Below are 27514 nucleotides of genomic sequence, written 5' to 3'. Positions count from 1 at the left end.
ACTAGGAAACCGAAACCGATGTTTGTGTAACCTTTAACAATTTCCTTAATTTTAGCATAAATTGGTCATAAAAAGTCTGATCATCTAAATCACAGGTACTAAGTCTGCTTAAAATAATACTACACAAAAAATTACATTTTCATATTTTTTATTGAAAATAGAAAGGTTCACAGAACAAGGAGGGAAAAGTAAGTGAATGTCTGGGCTAAAGATGATCTGAGAGCTAATCAGTGTCATAGTCGTGAGCAACTGGAGTCCAATCAATGAAGCAAAATTGGATGCATCGGTGAGGCCGTGAGACCATGATGTACGGATTAGAGACGGTGGCACTGAAGAAACAACAGGAAGCAGAACTGGAGGTAGCAGAAATGAAGATGTTGAGGTTCTCGCTTGGAGTGAGCAGGTTGGATAGGATTAGAAATGAGCTCATTAGAGGGACAGCCAAAGTTGGATGTTTTGGAGACAAGATTTGAGAGAGCAGACTTTGATGGTTTGGACATGTTCAGAGGCGAGAGAGTGAGTATATTGGTGGTAGGGTGCTGAGGATGGAGCTGCCAGGCAAAAGGGCGAGAGGAAGACCAAAGAGAAGGTTTATCGATGTGGTGAGGGAAGACATGAGGGCAGTTGGGGTTAGAGAAGAAGATGCAGGAAAAGGCTAAGATGGAAAAAGATGACAAGCTGTGGCGACCCCTAATGGGACAAGCCGAAAGGAAAAGATGATGAAAAATTATGAAGCAGCTCTGGCATGACAAAAAACATTTTCATAATTGTCTCTTGTAAAGAAGCATGGCCGATGTGTGTGTACCATGCTCAAAGGAGCTCTCAGAAGGCCTACTATTAAAGAATTATTGATTTGTAATAAGCTGGAAAAGGTCACAGGTATATAAAAGTCCTGCTCTTCATCACTTCACGGTTAGACATCTATAAAAGGAAAAATTTCAGCACTGCAGCTTCTTTTCCAAGGAATGGCTCTCCTGTGAATATGACTACAACAGCACAGTGCAAAATGATCAGTGAGTTAAGAAAAAACAAAGACTAGGATGTCAGTTGAAAATGTACACTCTTGCTATCATAAAAGGAAAAATTAATTTACAAGGTTATAAAGATAATTTACAGAAGAACTTGAGGTCAAATGTCCAACAGTTCAAGCCCAAAAGTCGGCAAGTGTTGCTACAGGATCATCTTAAATACGGAAGCAAATCAACAAAATGGCTTCCGAAAGACAAAATACATGTTCTGGAGTGGTCCAAAGTCCTGACCTCAACCTGACTAACATGCTATAGTCTGACCTCAAGAGCGCACCAGATATCCTGAGAAGATTGTTTAATTGAAATAGTTTTGCAAAGACTATTGGTCTAAAATCCATGCTGATTGTTGACCACGTCTGATCTGGAACTACTGGAAACAGGTTGGGGTTATTGCTGCAAAAACAGGGTCAACCAGTTATGGTGTCACTTAATTTTTCCTCCCTATCCGGTGAATGTTTATATTATATATATAAAAAAAAATCCAGAGTTCACATACTTTTCCTCCCACTATGTGGTGGCCCAACACAGTGCCATAAAAGGGCCATGGGTGATACAGATCCTGTGTGAGGATGCTCTTCTGATGATGATGGGAAGGTGAATGGAGCCAAACATGGAACAATCTTGGACATCGTGTGAGTGCCTTGGCACAGAGGATAAGTGTACGCCACTGCAACCAGAGGATTGTCTGTTTGTATCCCTATCCGGGTGCATGTTGTCGTTGTGCCCCTTGGCAAAACACCCATATTAGCCATGAATGGATGTGTTTGGATGTTTGGTGGTGGCCACAGGGCCCGAAGGGCGCAGGCACAGTGTGGCATCCAGAATTACACAAGACCACGCCAGAGCCTCTGTGGCCATAAAAGTAGTTTACCACCATTACGGTGTGACTGCAATTGTAAAGCCTGTTTGACTATCATGAAAAAGGCTATATAAATGTCATTTAGTACTAGAAGAGGGTTTGGGTTAATCCCTAACTACAACAGACGTGTTTGAGTCAAGTCTGAGGCGAGTGTTTCAGATTCGAGCAGGACAAAAGGCCAGAGAGCCAGCGTTACAATCAATTTAGATAAAGCATAATCAAGTCATAAATGGCCTAGTCGAAGTCAAAACCTAATTCCCATTTAAGATTGTATGGCAACACTTGAAAATTGCTTCTCACAATTTTCATCCAATTTGATTGAGCTTCAGCGATTTTGCAAAGACGAATGGGCAAAATCTCCAGTTTCACAACATGCAAAGCTGTGAGCCAAAAACACAGAGCTCATTTAAGACTGAAAACTGTGTGACGCAATATGAATGTGTTTTTACAGTGGAAGGGAGTCCATTTGGACAATTACAAAACGTGAATAAAATACCTGTGAGAATGAGTTCATTGAGGTTGCTCCGAGTGCGTGCCCCCCCTGCTGCCAGTAAAGCTATGGAAGAATCTGTAATGTTCTTGCAGTGTGCGAGGTCCAGCTTCTGCAAGTGTGGCATATGATGCTGCATAAGTCTCAGAGTGGATTCATTGATATCCAGACCAGACAGGTGCAGTGTCACTATGTTCTTTAGTCTGGAGCGAGATGACTCTGAGCCTAATATGGTGAAAACATTTTTCCTTGTCAGTGTAAATAAACTGTGAACATGCTCATTTCTGCTTCATCTGACCATGTTGGGTGAGGAGTTCTTTAAATTGTGTATCTTTAATGCCTTCACACCAGCGGAGATCCAGTAGTTGAAGATGGGGAAGAGCAGGGGAGACCAATGCTGATAGGCATGACCAGGAGAGGCCAGCAACCCTCAACTCTCTAAGACCTAAAATAAGAAAGACAGGAAATCTGAAAAAGAATTGGACTGAAGAATCTGTGAATTATCATCAGTTAGCATATGCTTGGCCAAAAGATGTTTGATGCCTTTCTTGTGTCCTGGGTGTTGTGGGAATGTCGTGATAAATCTTCCAAAACTGGATGGAAGTTAGGGGCAGTACGTCGTTGGGCAATATATGTATTGCTACATCCCCTTTTAACAAATGTTGCTGGAGTGTGGTCTAATTACAGTGCATCTTACTGGGGAAGCTTTCTTGGAGAGTAAAGTCCAGCTGTTGGAAAAAAAATCTGTTATAGGCGGTACAATTTAGCTTAAGATGGTCAAGGTACACTGGATCAGTTCTAAAACACTGTGGGATTACTAGGCGAAATCGGTCAAAATGTGCTTGTGGACTTGCAAAAAAGGTTTCAGTTTTGCAGTCTCTTGTGAATGATGCTTCAGTAGTATGTGATCTGGGGCCTTTGGTTTACTAAACACTTATCGTTTAAAAATATCTATCCATCTTTCTATTTCTGGATGACGTGGTTCTGACGCATTCATTGAGCTGTGACCATCTGTTGTGGTGAAGTGTGAAGCAGTCAGGCTTAGAATGTGGTGAATAGAGCTGATGTTTATTGAAGCTCTGGATTTACCAGATAACCTACATTTCTACGGTCACAATGTCATGAGTTTGTGGCTAAGTGACAGAATGACATCAGGCAAGCCAGCGCAAGCATTTTAATTTGGTCACCCCTTGGGTGAGGTTTTCTGGGCACATTCCACTGGGAGGAGACTTTTGGGAAGTCATAGGACACGATAGAGTGAGTATGTCTCACCAGTGGTCGGGGAACATGTCTGTATCTTCCTAGCAGACCAGGTGGACTGGGGCACAGACAGCAAAGTCTGGGTCTCAGAATGTGACCCAGACCCGTATGAACTAAGAATAATGTATGTACAGATATGTCTGTTTATACCTGGAAGCCTGGTTAGAAGACAGATGAGCTGTCTTTTAGCCAGGGGTGTCCATGAGAGGTCCAAAGAAGTGGGCTGATGTTTTATGATACCTGCCAGGGCCTGGTTATTAAGTTGATTGAATCGACTCATATTCAGATGGCTCCATAGATGCTTATCGAAGCTCCTGCACAGAATAATAACTGAGATTTACAATATTTTGATTCTTAAATACGGGTAAAATTTCAGAATAGAACAATCATTTTGGACACACCACTTATACCAGGCCTTGCAGACAGTCATGCAGTTGAGTAGTTCAGCTTTGTTTAGGTATCTGAACACAGACACCCACACTTCCTTCTCTCCTCCACTCCCATCCACATCCTGAAAAGATGATATGCACAGCGGGGATGGAAGTGATAGTGTTGGAGGGACAGAGGAAGTAACTGGTTCCCCTTCCTCTGTGGACACAGACTGATTGACAGAGCTCCGGATGCCGCGAAGACTTGACCTGAAAGATACCATTTGACCAGTCAGGTTATTCCATACATTTATATAAAAAGATTCATGTCTTCACTAAATTAAGTGCTCAGCATGACTGCACACTAACAGCTTTGTTCATAAATCACATCTTCTACGATACAAGACTGAAGTGGTGTCTAAGATAAGTGACTTGACTTACATGTTTTTCACCAGGCAGGCTATGCAGATGCAATGAGATGACAATACCAAATACGTATCCCATATTTACGCTTGTGAGTTTGTGTTACTTATCTCCCCCCCCCCCCCCCCCCCCCGACTTGTTTAGGTTCACCCTGGTGAATGAGAGAGTTGCCTCCCTCCGCCTTCAGGTTGGGGGATGGGTCCTGACCATTGTTTGTACCTTTGCATCAAACAGTTCAGAGTACCCACCATATTTAGAGTCCATAGAGGAAGTGCTGGAGAGTGCTCCTCTGTGGACTCCATCATTTTGCTGAGAGACGTCAATACCCACATGCCAAATGACAGTGAGACCTGAAAGGCCGTGATAAAAAAACGAATGGTGTTCTGTTACTGGAACTCTGTGCTCAACACGGATTGTCCGTAATGAACACCATGTTCAGGCAAATGTTGATTTGGCACCAGGACACCCTAAGCTGTAGTTCGATGATCGACTTTGTGGTTGTGTCATTGGACTTGCGCACGCATGTTTTGGAAATTTGAGTGAAGAGAGGGGCGGAGCTGTCAACCGATGACCACCTGGTGGTGAGTTGGCTCCGAAATGGCAGCCCCAAATGTATTTTGAGTCTGCTAGTAACAGCTGGCAGATTCCCCTGTCAGAAGGAATTTCAACTCCCACCTCCGAAAGAACTTTGCTCATGTTCCGGAGGAGGCGGGTTACATTGAGACTGAGTGGAAAATATTCTGTGCCTCCATTGCTGAGGTGGCAGACCGAACCTGTGGCCGTAAGGTGGTCGGTGCCTGTTGTGGCCTCACGAGTCAGGGAAGATTGGAGCGGGAGATTGACAGGCTGATCGGTAAAGCATCTGCAGCGGTGCGGACTTTGTATCGTTCCTTTGCGGTAAAGACGGAACTACAGTGGAGAAAATAACTATTTGAAGATAGTGCCATATTGCAAGTTCTTCCACTTAGAAATCATGGAGGGGTCTGAAATTTTCATCGTAGGTGCATGACCACTGTGAGAGCTAATCTAAAAAGAAAAATCCAGAAATCACAATGTATGATTTTTTTTAACGATTTATTTGTGGAATCTAAATATTTGAACACCTGCCTATCAGCTAGAATTCTGACCCTTAAAGACCTGTTAGTCCACCTTTAAAAGTCCACCTCCACTCCATGTATTATCCTGAATCAGATGCACCTGTGTGAGGTCGTTAGCTGCATAAAGACACCCCATACAATCAGTAAGACGCAAACCTGGAACATGGCCAAGACCAAAGAGCTGTCCAAAGATACCAGAGACAAAATTGTACAACTCCACACGGATGGAAAGGGCGACGGAGACAGTGACAAGCAGCTTGGTGAAAAAAAGTCCACATTTGGAGCAATCATTAGAAAATGGAAGAAGCTAAACATGATGGTCAATTTCAATCGGAGTGGAGCCCTATGCAAGATATCACCTCGTGGGGTCTCAATGATCCTTAGAAATGTGAGGAATCAGCCCAAGACTACGTAACAGGACTTGGTCAATGACCTGAAAAGAGCTGGGACCACCGTTTCCAAGGTGACTGTTGGTAATACACTAAGACGTTATGGTTTGAAATCATGCATGGCACGGAAGGTTCTCCTGCTTGAACCAGCATGTCAAGGCCTGTCTTGAGTTTCCCAATGACCCTTTGGATGATACAGAGGAGTCATGGGAGAAAGGTTTGTGGTCAGATGAGACCAAAATGGAACTTTTTGGTCATATTTCCACTACCTGTGTTTGGAGGAGGACGAATGATGAGTTCCATCCAAACAACACCATCCTTACTGTGAAGCATGGGGTGGTAGCATCATGCTTTGGGGGTGTTTGGGTGTAGTACCAAATATTGACTGGTTTTATCTGGTGTTCAAATATTTACTTGCCGCTGTATCACAAAAATAAATCATTAAAAAAAAAATCATACATTGTGATTTCTGGATTTTTCTTTTTAGATTATCTCTCTCACAGTGGACATGCACCTCCAATGAAAATTTCAGACTGCTATGTGATTTCTAAAATGGGAGAACTTGCAATATATCAGGGGGTTCTATTACTTTTTTTCTTCACTGTAACTGCGAAAAATTAGGGATTACTGTATGTATTTTTTTAACCACAGCAACAAGATGTTCTGTGAATGCAGCTCTATGGGGCACAAGCCAGTGCAATTTGTCAGCCAGTCCCAAATCTGGATAAATGCACAGGGTTGTGTCAGCAAGAGCATCAGTCTTAAATCTTTGTCAAACAAGGATGACTGTTCATTTAAAGCCAGAAAGAAAAGTGGAAACCACAGAGTCTATAGCTGAGTGTAGAGAGTTTGAATGTTGAGACAATGACAGGAAAAGCTAGTTGTTTGACATGATGAGGAGAAAGGTTGAGCCAAGAGAGCAGATGGAAAAGTAGTAAGGCTAAAGTTTAAGGCCAGGGTTTAAAATTATTTTACCATGGAATAGTTGGGAAGAAAAATTGATTATGGTTATTTTAAAGGCGGAGTTGGTTAAGAATGGGTGAAAAAAGTATCAGATCAAGTGATGAGGGTGTTATGTATAATGTGATTAGCAGCTATGCCTCACAGGTAGGATGTGACCATGAGGTGAAAGAAATTCTATAAGGAGAAAGAGATTGTTGACTGTGGTACATTAAAAGGGTGCATTGCATTTAAAATCCAGGCAGAGGGCCATGGCGCTCAGACCAGGAAACCGCAATGACGTGCTGGAACCCGTCTTGACAGTGCGTCCCGGGAAGGTGTCTTGTGACTGTTGTAGCTCATGGTGCTTCGAGCTCAAATGTCCCAACTTGCCAAAAAGAGATTGGGGACATGATTTGGATTCTAAAAAAAAATAGCTTGGTTGCTTTGTCACCCTCCGACCTGACACTGCAATCTAAACTATGATGATGCACCCAAACCGTTTTTTTTAGGTTAATGCTATATTGCCTCCTATAATTAAAATACAGAATTAGCTTTTTGTGTACTGTATTGTCTGTGCTTTCATCCTGGATCAGGCTGTGCCAAGGTGGAATTTTAAAATTACACACCATCTCATCCTGCACTTTCTACTTTGGCTTCAGACCAGACCTCTCCCACTCGGAAAAGAAAAAATCTCATCCAGTTTAACCACTTTTTTTTCGATTATTCACATACTCGGACAGTCATTGCATCTTAAAACAACAGCCTTTTTTTTTACTTTCTCCAATAATATTGAAAGTAAACATAAGCAGCATGTCTAGCTCGTCTTTGCTCTACGTTGCCTAGCCTGTTTTGCTAACTAAAGCAGCGGTGGTGGACGCTGTCATTATAAAACACATTGATGGGCTGCGTAAGTACTGTAACATTTGAAATAAAGGGTGTACGTCTTTAAGAGCGGGTGCGGGTGTAAGGTAAACTAGCAAAAAGAGTGTGGCGGAGCATCTTATCGTTCCGTGTGCTGCCTAAAAGAAACCAGTCGCTTCTTCTTGACATTTTTTTTACAGTACGTATGTGAATTTAGCCATTGGATTTCTCAATGAATCACATTGCAAAATGCCTCAAACTGAATAACTATTTTATACTTTCAATTTGCATTGGATTATAATTTTTTTATATATCTGAATATCTGCGATGAGACTGCATCAACTGTTCACAATTGCGCACGCGTGCAGTTTAGAAGGAGCATTGGCAACGTATTATCTTTTTGTTTTTTTTGCACGCCGTCCCGCGATACACCAAGACTGCCTCGCAATCATTGAGCACCCCTGTATTTAGGTAACATATTAGCCGAACGAGCCAACATCAAAAAAGTTTAATACATGGACATCTATCCTTAAGCTTTTGTTCCCCCGTTTCAATCAATCACAACATTTCGTCTTTGATCTGAGCAAGCTTAATCATGCAATAAGGCTAGGTCTGACATTTTTATTTGGAAGTTGACCCTCGCAGCGAATTTACTGCATGTTACTATGATGCATAGTATGAATAACCATTTAGGGCCTGGCTTGACTTCGACTCTTGGGTGGAATTGCTAAATTAAATAAATGCTGCCGGTGCAGGGTAACTGTGAATGCAGCCTTCCCACGTCTACCCTCGTCTGGATTTTGGACGCTCCTGGAATTTGTATTCATAATTGTCAACAATTGCCAGGAATATAATACGTACAGCACATTTTGTATATCCTTGCTGGGCGATCTGCATAAAAATAATTTTCAAAGCAGACCAGGCGGGCAAGCGGTGCTATACCCGGGGGGAGCGTGTGGCCCTGGGGAACATGCGTTTTTTTTTTTTGTTTGTTTTGTTTTTGCTGTACAAGAATAAAGTGTAGTTGAATATCCACTAGAGTACTTGTCAGTAGCGCTCTCATTGTGAGTGTGTGCGCAGGAAGTATTAGCTCTATGGTGTAGTTTTTTGTTTTTTGCACCGAGCAGGTGATCTGAAGTACAGTAAACAGATATGAAATTTTTTTTAAAAGGGATAAAAAGAAAGGTGGTGAGAGACAAAGACAATGAGTAAAAAAAAAAAAAAAAGTCACCTAAAAGCATAGACGAGGAAATATGACTAAACGTATGTAGCCCTTGACTTCACTGAAACTACAGTGGGAGATGAAGAAAGACCGGGGTGTTTACTTTGTCTAAAAATGTTGGCAGCGGACAGCATGAAGCAACAAAGATTAATGCGCCACTTAAATACATTACACGCCAGTCATGCTGATAGGGTACTGGATTTTTTTTCAGTGAAAATGTGCCTAATATTGCCAATAATCACCCAGCTTTGTGAAAGCGACTTAAGTAAACCAGCGAGCACTGTTATCACTGCATCATCATAGAAAGCAGCGTACCAAATCATCATATAAGGTAGCGTACCAAACTGCAAACAAACCCACACCGCCTGAAGCAGTAGACATGGTCTCTGTCATGCTGGATGATGCAAGTACTGGAAAACTAAAAACTATCCCTATCAGCACAAATTGTTTAATTCTTTTTTGTTTTATAAGTTAAAATGTTCAATATATTGTGCTCCAGAGTTAATGTTGCTGAACTGAGTTTGAAATGATTATTTACTAATTTTATTTAATTTTATTTTTCACTATCAATTGGTGCGATAAGTCATCCAAAAATGCTCACAGTTTAAACAACATTTTTTTTTATTTCAGGCAAATTGATGGACTTAAAATCTTTTCTGTTCCAGAGTAAAAAAAAAAAAAAACAATGTTAGTAAAGTTATTCTTTGTTGTAAGTTGAACATTTTACTTAATTTAATAGACGAATGAATTTATAGTTGCGGCGGTAAGTGGGTGGGGGGTGCTCACCCCAATTGTTTTCTTCTTGCATTGGGGGTGGCGTAACAGAAAATAAGAGAACCTATGCTACGGAATTCTTTTTTTTTTAAACCCATTTTTGCTCTTCAAACGAGCATTGTCTATTAGGAAACCGCCAAGTTGTCACACGTGATGAGCGGGCAAGATGGACTCACCTATTTGATCAGCTAAAGCCGTATATTAATTTTTCCATTGCTGCAAACCTGAATAAAATGTATGTAGAGAAATTGTTTCTTTTTCACATACAATATAAAAGAATATATACCATTGGTCATTCTCTGCTATCTTGAGACATTGATCATGCATTAATGTGTTAGTGAAATCCATTTGCATTTTAGTTTAAAGTCAGAGGTCTTTTGAGTTCCATTTTGAATTAAGTTATAAAACACCAACCTTCCTGATCCTTGTGGAGTGTGGCAATCTCGTGTGTTGTCATCGCTCTTGAACCGTAAAGGTTTGGAAAAACTGCTCTTTTGGTTGAAGATTTGTTGACCACATGCATTTACTGGAGGTGTCTTAAAACCCAAGGCAGCTTCCATTTTTGGAACTATATAAAGTGAGGAAAAAGAAACACCAAATATTTTTAATTCAGTCAAAAGAAGTAATAAAAGTTTAACTATGAAAAAAGAAGAGGGAGGTCATTTTTGCAAATGCATTCTTTTCATCCCAAATGGGGCAGTCTAGTTTGTGTTTGACTGTCCACGTGTCATAGACAAGCAGGCAGTACAGTGCTACCCCTACTTACAAACGTATCTAGTAACGAAAAAGTCAGGTTACAAAATGCCTCATCGAAAAAATATTGTCTCTAGTTATAAAGGAAAATTCAGAATACGAAAGGAAAAAATAAGCACTGGATTCGCAGACCCAAATTCCACCGAACGTAAACATACTTGTATCTTGGTTTGTGTGGCGTGATAGAGCTGCTCTCTCATTGGCTATCACCGGAGCATCTTCCCGGCATCGCATTGGATAGGAGGGATGTCAATCTTTACCCATGATGAACATCCATCCACCCTATCTATCCATCTGTCTATCCATAAGCTCTTTTAGCAATAACTGTGCCTTGATTGTATTTTTTTTTTAATCAGTTATTTTACCTCATAGCTAAAATGGGCGGCATGGGGGATAAGCTGGTAAAGCATTGGAAATGTTCACCCCGTGCCTGGGTGGGTTTTCTCCGGGCACTCCGGTTTCCTCACACATTCTAAAAAAACCATGCAACATTAAGTGGACACTCTAAATTGCCCCTAGGTTTGATTGTGAGTGTGGCTGTTTGTCTCTATGTGCCCTGCAATTGGCTGGCACCCAGTTGAGGGTGTACCCCGCCTCCTGCCCGTTGACAGCTGGGATAGGCTCCAGCACTCCCCGCGATCCTCGTGAGGATAAGCTGCAAAGAAAATGGATGGATATCTAAGATGTTCGATTTTATTCTATTTTATATGTGCAATTGCCATGTGGAGATGTGCTTGTTATTTTGTTGTATGCTCAGTTATATAATGGCATGAAAGGCTTTTGATTTGACATTCTCTACCTTGGTTTATGTGGTGCGATAGAGCTGCTCTCCCACTGGCTATTGCCGTAGCATATTCCTGGCATCACATTTGCAAGTCAATCTTTACCCATCATTCTTTTCGTTTCCCTTGGACACTTCTTATCGACCGCTTTCATACGCTGACACAAGCTAGCGCAGTTGGAAAAATAATTTTTTTTTTGTCAGTTTTTCATTTGGTTTTTGCAAGATTCTTCATGTTTCTTCACCATGGGCCCCAAAAAACTCCTGTCCCCCACGATGCCTTTTTCTTTGACATTCACCCTTCTCTTTGCATACTCGCCCGAGGAAAATAAACAATTTTTATTATTCTTGACATTATATACTTTGAATCCATCCAGACCAGCATACTGTATTGCGGGAAGACGCATTGATACAAGGCGCGTGATTGGTCCCTGGCACGACTTCGACCAATGAGAGCATGTGTGGATTGATCTCATGAGCTGATTGGCTATGCATCATCGAAGTCTCACCCAGAAACGTCCGTTCCACCCTTTCACTTGTCCTTCCTTCCCCCCATTTTGTATAGTGTTGACTGCGCGATAACATGATGTTCACAATCCCAACAAAGCACTGTGCTGACGCAAAAGCTTCCTCCGGAGCACACAAGAATAAAGATGATGACGATCGGCGAAAAATTAAAACTTTTGTAAATGACGGCAGAAGTTACGCTTTTGTGGTGCGCCATTATGGTGTGAATGAATCCACGGTCTGCTGCATAAAATCCGTAAAACCGCTTCAATAACTTTTAGCATGGAAGCGAAACGTATGGTGACTGCGAAATAAGGGTTAGGTTGTTCAAATGAAAGCCGCAATGCAGCCCTATGCGGACACAAGCCAGTGCAATCTGAAGGCCAGTCCCAAACCCGGATAAATGCAGAGGGTTGCGTCAGGAAGGGCATTCGGCATAAGACTGTGCCAAACAAATATGAGCATTTATCTACAGAATACCATCCGGATCGGTCGTGGCTCGGGTTAACAACGCCTGCCCCTGGCACCGTTAACCTGCAGGGCGTCGGTGGAAATTCAGCAACTATGGGTCGAAGACAAAGAAGAGGAGGAAAGCGTATTTGTCAACAGTAGAAGAAGAGGAATGGACAGAGCCTACAACTGAGTCTAGTGACTTTGAATGTTGGGACTATGACGGGAAAAGCTATTTGTCAAAAGTAGAAGAAGAGGAATGGACAGAGCCTAAAACTGAGCGTAGCGACTTTGAATGTTGAGACTATGACAGAAAAAGCTCAGGAGATGTTTGACATGATGATTAGAAGAAAGGTTGATATATTGTGCATCCAAGAGAGCAGGTGGAAAGGTAGTAAGGCGAGAAGTTTGGAAGCAGGGTTTAAATTATTTTACCAAGGAGTAGATGGGAAGAGAAATGGAGTCTGGGTTATTTTAAAGGAAGAACTGGCTAAGAATGTCTTGGAGGTGAAAAGAGTATCAGATCGCATGATGAGGCTGAAATTCGAAATTGAGGGTGTTATGTATAATGTGATTGTTGGCCCCATAGCTAAGTGGTTAGCGTTGGTTTGGTAAACCAGGGGTCGTGAGTTCGTATCTCCCTGGGGGCCTCTACTTCCCAAGAGGGGTTGCATCAGGAAGTAAAAGTAGAAACTGTGCCAAACAAATATGAGCATTCTTCTGAGATGTCATGCTGTGGGGACCTCCAACGGGACAAGCCGAAAGAAACTTAGTATCTATAATGTGATTAGCGGCTATGCCCCACAGGTAGGATGTTACCGAGAGTTGAAAGAGAAATTCTGGAAGGAACTAGATGAAGTAGTCCTGAGCATTCCAGACAGAGAAAAAGTTGTGATTGGTGCAGATTATAATGGACATGTTGGTGAAGGAAACAGGGCCAATGAAGAAGTGATGGGTAAGTACGGCATAGCCTAACCCTAACCCCTACAGCCAAGGTGATCAGAGAGACAGGCAGGAGAGTACTTCGTGTGTCTTCTGGGAGGAAATGGAAGAAGGAGACTTGGTGGTGGAACCCCAAAATACATACAAAGAAAGAGATTAGCAAAAAAGTGGGACACAGAGGACTAAGGAGAGGTGAAAGGAATACATTGAGATGCGACATAGGGCAAAGGTAGAGGTGGTGAAGGCTAAACAAGAGGCATATGGCGATAAGGACACAAAAGAAGGAGAAAAGGATTTCTATAGGTAGGCCAGCCAGAGGGATAGAAATAGGAAGGATGTGTAGCAGGTAAAGGTGATTAAGTATAGAGATGGAAATGGGTTGATTAGTGCCATAGTGTGCTCAATAGATGGAAAGAACACTGAGAAGTTGATGAACAAAGAAAATGAGAGAGAAGGAAGAGTAGAAGAGGCAAGTGTGATGGGCCAGGAAGTGGCAATGATTAGTAAAGGAGAAGTTAGAAAGGCACGAAAGAGGAGGAAAAATTGAATGGCAGTTGGTCTCGATATACGGGTGGAGGTATGTAAGTAATTTGGAGAGGTGGCTGTGGAGTTTTTGACTAACTTATTCAACAGAATAATAGCGGGGGAGAAGATGCCTGAAGAATGGAGGAAAAGTGTGCTAGTTCCCATTTATAAGAACAAAGGTGATTTGCAGAGCTGTGGGAACTATAACTAAGTTGATGAGCCACACAATGAAGTTATGGAAAAGAGTACTGGAGGCTGGACTCAGGACAAAAATAAATATCTGCGAGCAACAGTAAGCTTTCATTCGTAGAAAGAGTACCACAGATGCATTATTTGCCTTGAGGATGTGTGTGGAAAAGTACAGAGAGCTACATTGTGTCTTTGAAAAAGTAAAACAAAAAGTAATGGAAACTTTGATGAAGGATCTAAATCAGGCATGTCAAACATATGGTGATGATTTAATCCGGCCCGCCATAAATTTCTGAATATGTCAAAAAAAGAAGCGAGTCTCTATCTCATTTCTATAAAAAGTTCAGATTTTTTAAAAATAAATACAAAACAAATGCTCCCTACGGCCGCTAGAGGGCTAAATGTGCAAAAGCGCCCACATCCGGCACTGACATGAGTTAGTCACAGCAAATAAATATTCGCAAAGTGATGTGTTCAAGTAAAAATAAATCGACAATCTTGCTTCACCATTCACCACTACTCAAGGTATCAGTCAACACAACCGTCCCAAAATGGCCCTGTCAAGAAAAAAGAAAAGTGGACACACAGTGCAGTGTTTTCCACGAAAAATAGACTGAAGTATTTATTCACAGAAGAAAATGCAAAACCTGTGTGCTTAGTATGTAATCAGCAAGTTGCAGTGTTTGGCGCCACACTACATTGCAGGGCCGTAAAAGAGTTGTCACTCAATATTATGACAGCATAAGTGCGTTCAAGATGAAACTGTTACTGTGGCAGTCGCAGATATCCAACGGTGACACTGCACCATTTCTCTTAGGCACAGCTGTGCGTACGAAGGCAACAGACCATCTGATAATGACTTGGATAAATATAAAGACAAAATAACAGATTTGCTGCGTGAGTTTGAGCAGAGTATTCAGTGAACTTGAGAAAGAATTTGGCTTTTTTTGCTCACCATTACAGTGAAACCTTCTGATATGCCATCTGACATTCAGCTTGAGCTTATTGACTTGGAGTGTGATTCCGCTATGAAGGATACATTTGCGTCAGTGGGATTGGATACGTTTTATCAATCTCTCGTGCCAGGTTACCCCAAATTAACAGCTATGGCTGCAAAGGTTCTATCCATGTTTGGGAGTACTTATCTTTGGGAACAATAATAAAACAAAGCGGCGCTCAAGGTTAAAAAATAAACATTTGAATGACAGTTAAATGTGCTGCTAATCAGGATTTCACACCTGATATTGATGCACTTGTGAAGGCAAAAAGATGCCAAGTTTCAGAAGCCAACAGCAGCAAGTACACTGCACGAGTGCAGTGAGAGAGAGAAAAAAACTGTTTGCACTCATGAATACAGATAATTAAAAAAAAGATTAATCTGTTTTCATTTTAAAGACAATTAATATTGTGCTGTATATTCTCAGCTTCAGTAGGCCCAGCCTAGTAGTTTGATCTGTTTTAGTCTAATGTTATTTCCCATGCACTGCTATAGCTTTTCATTTTATATTTCATTTTTTTATTTATTTCAAAGCAGTATGACAATTAAGGCAAAAATATTTTTTTCATAGCCCCCACTTGAGTTGGTGAGTTGGTTCAGGTGTAAAACTGCATTCACTCAACTGTTAAAATAAACCAGTTAACACATTCACCGCCAAACATGAAAATATTTTTTTCCCATTGTTTGTGAATAAATGTGCTTAGAAAAGATACTTTGTCATCCGTGATTATAATATGTAGGGTAAGCTACAAATGTAGGCTGAATGATAAAGCATTGTACTGGAAAAACAAAACTAAATATTTGGAGTTGATATTCTTTGACTGATCCGGCCCACCTTAGAACAAAGTCAGGATCCGGTCCCAGAGGCAAAATGAGTTTGCCATGCATGATCTAAACATTCCTCAATTAAATGGACAAGTCAGAGACAGCTTCTTTAGCCATTACAGAATTATATAACGCATTAAAAACTGCAATTTCCATTGGCCCTTGGCCTGGATGGAATCCCTGTTGGATTCATGAAACCTTTAGACAATACTTGCCCCTCTTTTTTAGAACAGTCGAGGAGATAAACAATGGTCATATTAGTACTCATTATAATGCATCTTAAATCAAGTGATTACTAAAGCCAGATAAAGGCCTTACTCTTCTGATTAATTACCGTCCCTGATCACAGATTAGTGTAGATATCAAGATTATCTCAAAAGCCCTGGCAGCAAGACTTGAAAAAGTACTCCCGTTGAAAATTCCCACTGACCAGACAGACTTCAATAAAAGTAAAAGTTCCATAAATAATTTCATACGGTTGCTAAATTTAATAAGAATGTCACAGTGTAAAAACCTAGATGCAATTATGTCACTTGATGCAGAGCGCTTTTAATAACTTTAACTGGCCTTTCCTGTTTGCAATTCTTTGCGAATTTGGCTTCGGTGAGTCATTCATACATTGTATAGCACCATTACACAATTTGCCGAAAGCAACAATCACCACAAATAGAATTATTTCACGAAGCTTTACATTACAAAGAGGAACCCGACAAGGATGTCCACTCTCACCAATGTTATTTACAATATTCATTGAACCTCTTGCTGTTGCTATTGCTCAGTTAATATTAAAGGTATATCGTTCTCACAAATTAAAGAAAGAAAAGGACACAATAAGAGACAAGGGTTGTGACCGAGAACAAGATCAAGATACAAGCGGCCGAAAGGAATTTCCCCCTCAGGGTGTCCGGGCTCTGCCTTCGAGATTGGGTGAGAAGCTAGGTCATCCGGGAGGGGCTTAGTGTAGAGTTGCTGCTCCTCCACATTGACAAGAGCCAAATGGGGTGGCTGGGACATCTGATTCGGATGCCTCCCAGACGCCTCCCTGGTGAGGTGTTCCAGGAATGTCCCACTGGAAAGAGATCCCGGGGACGACCCAGGACACGCTGGAGAGACTATGTCTCTTGTCTGGCCTGGGAACGCCTTGAGATCCCTCTGGAAAAGGAACAAGTGGCTGGGGAAAGGGAAGTGTGGGTATCCCTGCTGAAGCTATGTCCCCCACGACCCGACTCTGAGAAGCGGAAAAAAAAATGGAGGGATGGATGGATGTGAGAGCAGAATCTTTTATTCAAATGACTCATATGAGCAATCTCTCAGTTACTGTGTTCCTTCCTTAAAATTATATTGTAGGTTCCATTAGGCTTGCAGACTTCGCTGTTTGCAGCTCTCTCTCATCAACTTCCCTGTGAAAACCACAAAGCAAGCAGGCTGAGAAACTGAACCCAGTGATACAGCACCTAGACAGCACAACCAGTACCACTCCCAGTATGGTTGTGGTGATGCATTTTATCGCAAAAGATCTTATTTCAATTATATTCATATATGGTGAGAATGACTCAAATTCAGAAAAGTGGGCTTACCTTTGTGTGGTCATCAATGTGAACTGTGGGCCTTCATCTGGCAGGGGAGAAGTTGAATGTCAGGTTCCATTTCAGTCAATGCCAGTTTCAAACATTGATGCAGATGTTCATCTGTCAATCTTGATCTCATTGGGCTTTTCAGCAGTTTCTTGTGTGAAAAGGTTTGCTCGCAGATATACATGCTGCCAAAAAGTGTGGACATATTCATTGCATGTTTTCTGATGTTAGAGTATGTGTCGTTTGGGAGGGCAGCATAGAAGTCAGCGAGAAGGCTGGGAATCCCAAGTCAATACTTTGCAGCACAGTGCTTGCTGGTGAATTGAGCAGTGGATTTGTACCGGGGTGGTGAAACCCTGTTCTTCCATCTCCAGGGTCATGCGTCCTATTAGACCCCGAGACACGCCCAACCATACTCTGAGCCCCTTCAGTTGTGATGCTGCCCAGCTTTGAACCAGTCGAGTTTTATCTCTTCCATAGTTTGGTGCACTTTGCCGAAAACATCCTTTGAGACTTTGGAGGGCTACCAGCTCCTCGCACATCTCAAAGTTTACAGTAACTCCCCGAATAAAAATTAGCAGTTCCTCAGTCTCCATCACATCTGTGCTCTCATCCAGTGCTAATGAAAAAAAAAATCAAATTCTTTCATCTCCTGCTGCACCTGGGCATATAAATTACCTGCGATTTCTTCAATACGTCTGATGATTGTACTCGCTGATAGACTTGTGGGATAAAGAGGTCTTTCTTCTCAGGACACACCCCCTCAGCGACTGCTTCAGTCACATTTGAAAAATGTACAGGTGTGGTCAGTCATGCCCACAGATAAAGTTACGGGTGTGATCCACCAGTTATCCCTGCTAAAATTTTTCTATACAAATCTATAGAATTCCATAGAATTTGAAAAGAGCAACTTGTTCTATAGACCTTTGGCTGGAACTTTCTATAGAATTTTTCTAGAACAAAATGTTTCTGTAGAAATTCTATAGAAAGTTTTGAAGAACAGAAAGTGGCACATTGCTCGTTCTCAAATTTCTATAGAATTTGTACATAAAAACTTGCTCTACAGAACTTTAGATGTGACTTTCTATAGAATTTCAATAGAACAAAATGTTATATAGAAATTCTGTAGAAAATTTTGAAGAACAGAAAGTGCTTGATCTCAAATATGTTTAGAATCTATAGAACAATTTTCAAGCAACAGAGTTAACACACAAGCTGAAGTCGCATAATAAAATGCATGAAGTATTTATTACAATATATAAATGTTGTCATGACTATGGAGATTTCAAAATAGGGTAAGTCCATCATGAAAGACATCTTGAAAAATCGGAAACCAGCTGTCAGTGTGTTGAAGAGGGCAGTACGATGATGATGGGCCTTGTTCAAGTTGAAGGCAAGAACAAAACGTTTTTCATGCCTTTGATGTTTGGATGTCTGTCATTAGGTCAAAGAGCCTGACACCATTATTTTCTTTTTTTGTGTGTCCTGTTCAGCTGCTAGATAAAGCAAAATGGAAAATCTGCATCACCTTTATGTCAGAACAGTTGTACTGTCACCCAATGGCCCCCTCCCCTCCAACCCTCGACCCCTAGAAGAACACGAAAGCCGCCCCACCTGCAGGGCCTCGGTGTTGCCAGTCCCAGCCCAGCCCAAGGATGGGATAACGTCCCTTATTTGTTGGAAAATCGGAATGGATGGGGAACCAACAAGAGAATGAAAGTGGGAATCTAGCGAGCAGCCAAAGCACATGAGAGGGAAGCCCCCACGTTCAGCAGCCATCCAGCCCGGGGGCCCCACCCTCAAGAGCCATGCCGCTAAGTTTAAAAAGTTTTCGAATACTACAGCATTTCTTTTTTTAATTTTGCCATTATTATCAAGACTAAACATAAGCAGTAGCTCGTCTTTGCTCTACGTTGCCCAGACTGTGTTGCTAACTAAAGCACTAGCGGTGTGTGTAAATATGAGTGTACCCCTTAAAGAGCCGGAGGGGGGCAAACTAGCAGGAGACTGTGCTTCCATGTTTAAAAAAAAAAAAAAAAAAGTTATGCTGTAGTTCACTGCTGCATTGGTTTTTATGTGCGCTGACAATGTGCGACAAGTGCGCAATTGCATTTGGTCAAGACTACACAAAATAAGTGATGTCTTTCAATATCCATGTATTACTCCTCGCAACAAATTTTACGTGGGTGATTTTTTGTGCTCGACTATGCAGATTTGCGAGTGCTGTGAGTGATGGCACTCACAGTGACTGCTGCTTGCTATCAGTTGAGCAACCCGAAAGCTAGCCCAGATGACTGGTTCAGCAGAGCTTGGTGTACAAATGTATTTTGCTGAGCTAACATTCCACTTTTTAGCTCTGACAGTCTGTCTGCTCACATTTGGCCTTGGAAGCTATTGTGATGGAATTCATCATGTCTCCACAGATCTTGATAGATGAGACAGACAGCCTTCTCTTTGCATCGAACAAAAAAATAATCGTTTGTCCACTTTGGGTTGAAAACCCTGCATTCCGAATCAATTTTTATTACCTCATCTTTTTGCCATGATTCCGTTCTCTTTGAGAGCGGCGCGTTTAGGATTTTTTTCTGGTGGTTGCCTTATCTGATAAGATAAGCCTAAAATATCAGATAAGCCTTATCTGGCAACCTGTGCCCTTATACCGCAGAAGGGTGGAACAAATGTCACGTTATGTGTTTAGAAATAGTTACCAACTTACAGTTAATAATGAAAATAGTTAAGAACTAAGGAACATTTTATTGCAAAAGCCCAATTTTATTGGCAAATACAAATACACAGATGAAAAATCAAAATAGTATTGTTCAGGGGGTAAGAACCAAATGTGGAGGTGGGCCGAATTTTGGGGACCACTGCTCAATTGGAATGCTTATTTTTTCAATGCTTGTGGACTTCAGTTGCACAAAATAATATTTTGACCTTGAGGATGGGTGTTCGATAACGTATGAGAAAAAAGACAAAAAAACACTCAGACATGGGGAAGGAGTCACCTCTGTTTACAACTTATTCCATTTTTTTCTAAAGCATAATAGCTAAATGTTGCTGGACCAAATTTGCCTTAGACTCTGCACTCCATTACTAGACCTGACTCAGTCGATCTCAGAGCCCTACTAGGTTTGTATTCCATGAGCATTTCTTTAGTGTATTGTGGACCTAAACCATTTTGTGATTAATAGACATGTAGCAGAATTTTAAAATCTATTTTAAAACTGAAAGGAAGCTAGTGTAAAGACTTTAGAATTGGAGTTATATGCTTGACTGCTTCGTTCTGGTCACAACCCGAGCTGCAGCATCCTGTACAAACTGCACCTGTTCATCAATGCTTTTTGTAGAGCCCAGTCAGAAGAAGTTACAATAGTCAGGTCGGCTGAAGACAAAGGGATGGATGAGCTGCTCCTGGTCTGCTTGACACATGCAACCCTTCACTCTAGATATGTTTTTCAGATGGTATTTGGTATAGATCAGGGTTGCTCAGCGTGTCGATCGTGATCGACTGGCATTTTTGGCATGCTCAAAAAAAAAAAAAAAAAAAAAAGACTTCAGCCTGACGTCTTTTTTTTTTAACATTTCGGCAGCACACGGAATTTTCTCTAACCTGACACCGCCCCCCTCCGCCTTTAAACGTGTACAGTCATAATTACTGGGCAACGTAGACCAAAGACAACCTAGACATACTGCCTGTTTACTCTCGATAATAATGGCAAAAGTAAAAAAAGAAATGCTGTTGCTTTAAGATGCCATGAGTGTCAGAGTATGCGAATAATAGAAGAAAAAGTGGTGAAACTGGATGAGATTTTCTCTTTTTTGAGTGAGAGGTCTGGTCTGAAGCCAAAGTAGAAAGTGCAGGATGAGATGGTGTGTAATGTTAAAAACTCCACCTTGGCACAGCCTGATCGAGGAGTAAAGCACAGACAATATAGTGCACAAAAAGCTAACTTTATATATATATATATTTACCCGTGATGGACTACTGTATCTTTGTCACTGAATTGATTGTCATTCACTCGCGCACATACGTTTCATTTTTCATTCATTTTTTTACCATAGGCCCTAAGAAATTGACAGCCAGTGGCAGCGACAAAAAGACGAGAGTTTTGTCCATCAAAACCAAACAAGAATTTGTCAAGAAATATGAAAAAGCCTTGCATACATGTGGCCTCATGCTGTTTTCCCACGGGATTTTAAGAGGATCGACGTGGAGGTTGAACCTGAAGTTGAGGTAATTGTTTTGCTGGGAATGGCTGAGGACATAAACAAGTTGGTTCAGGAGCACCACGAGGATCTTTCGACGTTAAGGAGCAACACGATGATGTTTCAACGGAGGAGCTAAAGGAGCTGGAGGCGATATAACACACGGCAATGCAGGAGCACTTTAGTTAGGCTGTCATAGAGGAGGACACAGCCACTATTCCGTCAGCCAGAATAAAAGAAGTGTTGATGAAATTCTATGACATTTCCAAATTTATTCAAAAGAATTATCCTGAAAATGTGTTAACTCGTCAGGCTATTGCTCACTTCGACAACGTTTGCCTGGCACATTTCTGCAAGATTATTAAAAGCCGTCAAATGCAGACAACCTTGGATTTGTAGTTCACAAAGCATTTAAAGTTGGAAAAAAAGTTGTTTTTTTAACTCATAGTTTGTTGAATTTATTAAAGTTAATGGGATTAAGTTGTGTGCGTGCCTCTTCCTCTTCGCATCATGGCTTAGTGCCAAATGTAAATGAACAAAATTTTTCATTATTCTTTATGTACACTTTGCTTATTTTTTAAAGGGCTACTGTCATGAAATTAGTATCTTATTAATGAAAAAACGTTAGCAGACATGGACCCATGCGTTTTTTCACCACAAAACATAATTTTGATGTATACAGCTTTTTGTAACTCCCACCATGAAAATCCTTTCGAGGGATTTGTTTTCGAGAAGAAGCAGGAAGTGAGGACTTGGCAGGACCGGCCTCAAGTGGACTCGTTTGTTTCCATTAGTTTTACCTCCGGGAAGGTAGCTCGTTTTTCCTTCGTGTTAGCCAAAATGGCAGCTCGTTGCATTGCTGGACATTGCTTGAACACTCGGGAGGATGGATTTACCCTTCATAAGTTTGCAAGAGACACGGTTCGTCGTGAAAAATGGATTGCACGGGTCCAGAGGACGACAGCTTCGTGGGTTCCAAATGACAGGTAGGTGTGTATACAGCTACTAAAAAAAAAATAATAATAGTTTGGTGCGGATCATGTTATCGGTTTCTCATAACGTAACAAAAGATCCTCTTACGTATGACAGGCGTGGTAAATGTCTCAATGTGCGAGTTGGACGGTGTCGGACAATGCCACACTCAGCCACATGCGCCGACAACGCTTGGAACGCATGAGGCTATTTACATGTAAAATGCATTTCTATTTACGAAAGATTGAAGTTACGAAATGACTTCCAGAACTGTAATATAGCACTATGGTGTGTTTATTTGAGACAGTGGTACAATACCTCAATAGAACTAGTCATCTGGAGACACTCCTACATATAACGATGTGTCATCTGCATAGCTATGATAGTTAAAGGGAAGATTCTGGAAAATTTGAGGAGCATATACAGGCTGAAGTGGAAGGGTCCAAGAACTGATCCTTCTGGGACCCCATATGTCATTGCTAATTATTGGGATTGAGCACTTCCAATGGTTACAATAGATTTCCTTTCCTCCAGGTAGGACCTTTACCATTTAACGACCATTCCATTTGGTCCGAACAACATTTCCAACCTGTTGTGCAGTATATTGTGATTTACGGTATCAAAACCCACACTGAGATCTAATCAAACCAAAATTGACACCTTTTCTGAGTTAGTATTCAATCTTATATCATTCAGAACTTTGATGAGAGCAGATTCTGTACTGTGATAGGGTCGGAAACCTGATTGAAATTTGTTAAAAAGTCCATATAAATTCAAGAGAATGCGGAGTTGATTAAAAATAACCTTGGCTAAGAAAGGGATATTGCCGATGCCGACTACTGCCAGTCGTACCGGGGCCGAACAGCCCGTATATCGGGGGTTCGGTGTTGGATTAATTGTATATAAAGTTATCTCATATTTTCTATTTTGGTTGTGAATTATACTTCTTTGTGTGATGTGATGCAATCAAGAGGCCATTGGGTGACAAGGAAACTTTTGCTATGATGTGTTTAAACAATGTGATGCAATCAAGTTACATTGGGCGCCGTGGAAACACCAGACAGTGAGGTGCCGTGGGAACATCAGACAGGGATGCAGCAGACAACAAAGACTGGCAATCTCAAGAGGATGGTGAAGACATCGCAAAGATTCACATTGGCTATTTTTGTTACGGTTGCTTTGTTTGTCACATTTCCTTTATTATGATGTGGACCGCGCTCAGGAATAAAAATGAAGATTCGTGGAGATGTGGGCAGAACGGGTTGGAGATTGTGATAATGACACATTCCACATTCTCCTCGCGACCAAGAAGTTCCTCTTGTCTTCCTTCCTTAAGAAATTGTACTTTAAATGTCCTGGGTTACGTGAGCCTGGCTCTCACTGGATGCTATGTCACTGGACACGTCACTGGACACGTCACTGACCATCTCCCTGACGAAGCTGTCCCTGACTAAGCAAAAGGCTGCGTAAACCTGACGGTATCCCATACTCTTGAAGCACCCCCTACAGGACTCCCCGAGGGACACGGTCAAACTCCCATGCACCCTTGAGGACCTTGGAGAGGGTGCAGAGCTGGTCCACTGTTCATTCAACTTCTTTTCAGACACTCCTCTCCAGCACCCCTAAATAGACCTTCCCTGGGAGGCTGAGGAGTGTGATACCCTGTAGTTGGTACACACCCTCCTGTCCCCCTTCTTACAGGGGAACCACCATCCCAGTCTGTCAATCCAGAGGCACTGTCCCTAATGTCCACATGATGTTGCAGAGGCTTGTCAACCAGGACAGCCAAATGACATCCAGAGCCTTTAGGAACTCAGAGCGAATCTCATCCACATCTGGGGCCTTGCCAAAGATGAACTTTTTAACCACCTCGCTGACCTTAACCCCAGAGACTGGAGAGCCCGCCTCAGATAACACAGACTCTTCTTCCTCATGGGAAGGTGTGTCAGTGGAATTGAACAGGTCTTCAGAGTATTCTCCTTACCGACTCACAACATTCTGTCAGCAGCGCCCCATCCTCACTACACACAGTGTTGATGGTTCACTGCTTCCCACTAATGAGACGTCGGATGGTGGACCAAAATGTCTTCGAAGCCATCATGTAAGACTTTTTCCATGGCTTCACCAAATTCCTCCCATTCCTTAATTTTTGCTTCAATAACCACCAAAGCTGAATTGCACTTGGCCAGCTGGTATCCATCAACTGCCTCGGGAGTCCCACAAGCCAAAGATGCCAGATATGACTCTTCAATTTGATGGTACCCCTCACTATTGGGTATCACCAATGGGTTCGGGGATTGCCACCACGACAGGCACCGACCACCTTATGGCAACAGCTTGAGTCTGGCGCCCGGGCAATTGAGGCGAGGAATTTGGACCACTCAGGCCCAATGCCTGCCCTCCCTACGCCGGATCATGAGAAAAGTTCTTTCGGAGGTGGGAGTTGAAACTACTCCTGATAGGGGATTCTGGTAGACGTTCCCAGCACACCCTCACAATACGTTTGGGCCTGCCACGTCAGACCGGCATCTTTCCCACCAGAGGAGCCAAATTACTACCAGTTGGCGATCAATTGACAGCTCCACCCCTCTCTTCTCCCAAGTGTCCAAGACATGCAGTCGCAAGTACGATGACAACACCACAATCATCAAACTGCGACCTAGGATGTGCTGGTGCCAAGTGGCAATATGGACACCCTTATACTTGAACATTTTCGTTGCTTTGGACAATCAATGATAAGCACAGAAGTCAGATAACAGAACACTAGCCCTCCATAGCCTTAGCCTGTCTTATGCTTCCTCTCTTCCTTGTACAACCGTTATAAAATCCACCTGGGCTTGTCTTAGCAGCTCTCCAGGTAAACAGGTTCAGCAATGGTGGTATTTCATCTCACTGTAGCTGAAAGAAATCAGCCCATTTGTACCCCAGAACCTCTGGGGTCACCAAACATGCAGCAGCCCGGCTAGCAAGAACGACCAGTGTTAAAAGTATCAACTTCATCATCATCAATTTCATTGCTTGGATAAACATTTTGTACGACCAGTTGATACACACTTTTATAATGAATGGACACCTTGTCAGATGACAGATATATGTAAAATAATTTAAATACTACTTTATAGTCCTATTGCCCTATGTTGTCACCACAGCAGAGGTCCACTGTCAGAAATTAGTACAAATCAATAATCCCTCTCTACTTTGGACTCCACTTATTGCGGCTTCAGTGCAACCCCCCAAACACACACCCCTGGCCCCCCCTAAAAGAAAAAGCCATATCGGTATACAATATGCACTGTATTACGGGAAGGTGTATTGATATAAGGCGAGTGATGGTCTCTGGCATGACATCAACCAATGACAGCAAAAAAAAAAAAAGCCAGATCGGCAAAGAGTATTGAATCACGGAACAGTGCATTGATACAAAGTGAGTGACATCTACCAATGAGAGCATGTGTGGATTCGCGAGGATATTCAACTGATCTATGTTATATGTTATGTATTTACAGGTATGTACGTCAAGCATGATTCTGTATTGTTGAAGAAATAAAGCCCTTGAGTTTCATACAGTTTTGTATACAGAACCTGACTTAACCTGACTGATATCAGATGTCCCGCACCACAGTGTGAAGTCACATGGCCCTCAACCACAGCTGGCAAAGTTCTTCTCAGACTCCTCAACATTCACGAGGATCGCTCATCCAGCTCCTGCCCCTACAACAGCACCCAAGGCCACAGGGGTCAAAGGCGGGAAGGTGAAACCCCCAGTCATCTCGACATCTGGAACAAGTGACATATTTCATCCAATGATGGTCAGAATATAAACAAGCCAGACAACCCACTGACCAGGACATCATCCTCCAACTCCTGGAATGCTGTGATGACGCACTCCGCAAAGATCTATCCAGGAGCATCAACAACCTCACACCGTATACGAGACCAATCTTCTTGGCCACATCAAGTACCTGGCAGTCTGTCAAGAGAATGTGACGGTAGCCTGAGTACGACTTCAGCAAATGCAGCAGTGCTGAGATGAACGAGCGAGAACCTTCTCTGCACGCATTAGAGGCCAAGTAAATGTGTGTAAATACAACATTTCATGCGAGTGTGGACCCCAGCTATTATATAGTAATCAAATTATCAGAAACACCCTCATTAGTCGTCCTTGCAGATGATGATATCCACCCCGACGTGCTGAGCCAAGCCAATCAAGAGATGTCCCTCGATGAAACCATCCGTGTCATTGAAGCCAAAGAAAGCGGGAAGCATTTGGCCAGACAAATCAATCCCAATCCCACAGCTGCGCCTGTGATGATTGATGCAGAGAGTAGCACATACAGGCAGATGGAGAGAAAACGACCGATCAAGGGATTTCCAAAACTTCGCACTATCACTGACCTGCGAAGCTGGTTTGGACTTGTAAACCAAGTAGCAGATGCTTTTGCATCTGCAGAGAGAATGCAACTCTTTCGCACCCTGCAACAACCCAACATACCAAGTGAACTGAACATATGGACAACCTCTTTGAAGAAACCAAAATCATAATCCAGGAAATACAAAGAGGCGTGGAAATATTTGACAAAAGTAAGACAGCATGCTGGCAACTTCAAAAACATCGCGCATGCACATCAAGCAAGCCATTCTTCTGCTGCCTAGGCTGGAAAGTGACAGTAGTGGGCAGATGCTTTACTTCTTTGGCTGAATCAAGGTATGCCCCCATTAAAGGAGAGACACTGGCTGTGGTGGATGCCCATGAAAAAACTTGTCATTCCACTCTGGGCTGCCCCAATCTGATCATTGTGGTTGATCACAGACCCCTTCTCAAGGTGTTCGGTGATAAAAACTTGGATGCAATCCCCAAACCACGACTGAGGAACCTGAAAAAAAAACCCCACTGAAATACAGATTCTACATCACTCACATTCTCCTTCCAGCTCTTCTGATGGGATCCCGAGGTGTTCCCAAGCCAGCCAAACAGTCTCTCCAGCGTGTCCTGGGTCGTATTTGGGGTCTCTTTCCGGTGGGACATGCCTGGAACACCTCACTAAGGAGGCGTCCGGGAGGCATCCGAATCAGATGCCCC

At 42.2% G+C, this 27514-nt stretch overlaps 1 protein-coding gene across 5 annotated transcripts in view; it reads right to left on the bottom strand.

Annotated features, from left to right (window-relative positions):
* The window catches only part of kdm2aa (lysine (K)-specific demethylase 2Aa), a 170403-nt gene that overhangs the window by 19403 nt on the left and 123486 nt on the right, over positions 1 to 27514 (bottom strand). For all 5 annotated transcript variants that reach the window (XR_009796597.1, XM_061831211.1, XM_061831210.1 and 2 more), the window contains 5 exons: positions 10128 to 10281; positions 4039 to 4275; positions 3788 to 3951; positions 2676 to 2822; positions 2384 to 2602 (listed from right to left, as the gene is read on the bottom strand). Coding sequence is in view for 4 of the 5 variants with exons in the window: in XM_061831211.1 (XP_061687195.1) it covers positions 2384 to 2602; positions 2676 to 2822; positions 3788 to 3951; positions 4039 to 4275; positions 10128 to 10281 (921 nt within the window). In the remaining variant the exon portion in view is untranslated. The remainder of the gene's footprint in view (positions 1 to 2383; positions 2603 to 2675; positions 2823 to 3787; positions 3952 to 4038; positions 4276 to 10127; positions 10282 to 27514) is intronic.

This window comes from Syngnathoides biaculeatus, chromosome 9 (assembly GCF_019802595.1).
Source record: "Syngnathoides biaculeatus isolate LvHL_M chromosome 9, ASM1980259v1, whole genome shotgun sequence".
Lineage (NCBI taxonomy): Eukaryota > Metazoa > Chordata > Actinopteri > Syngnathiformes > Syngnathidae > Syngnathoides > Syngnathoides biaculeatus.
The sequence above is the reverse complement of the archived record's forward strand: the minus strand, read 5'-3'. Positions and strand labels throughout refer to the sequence as shown.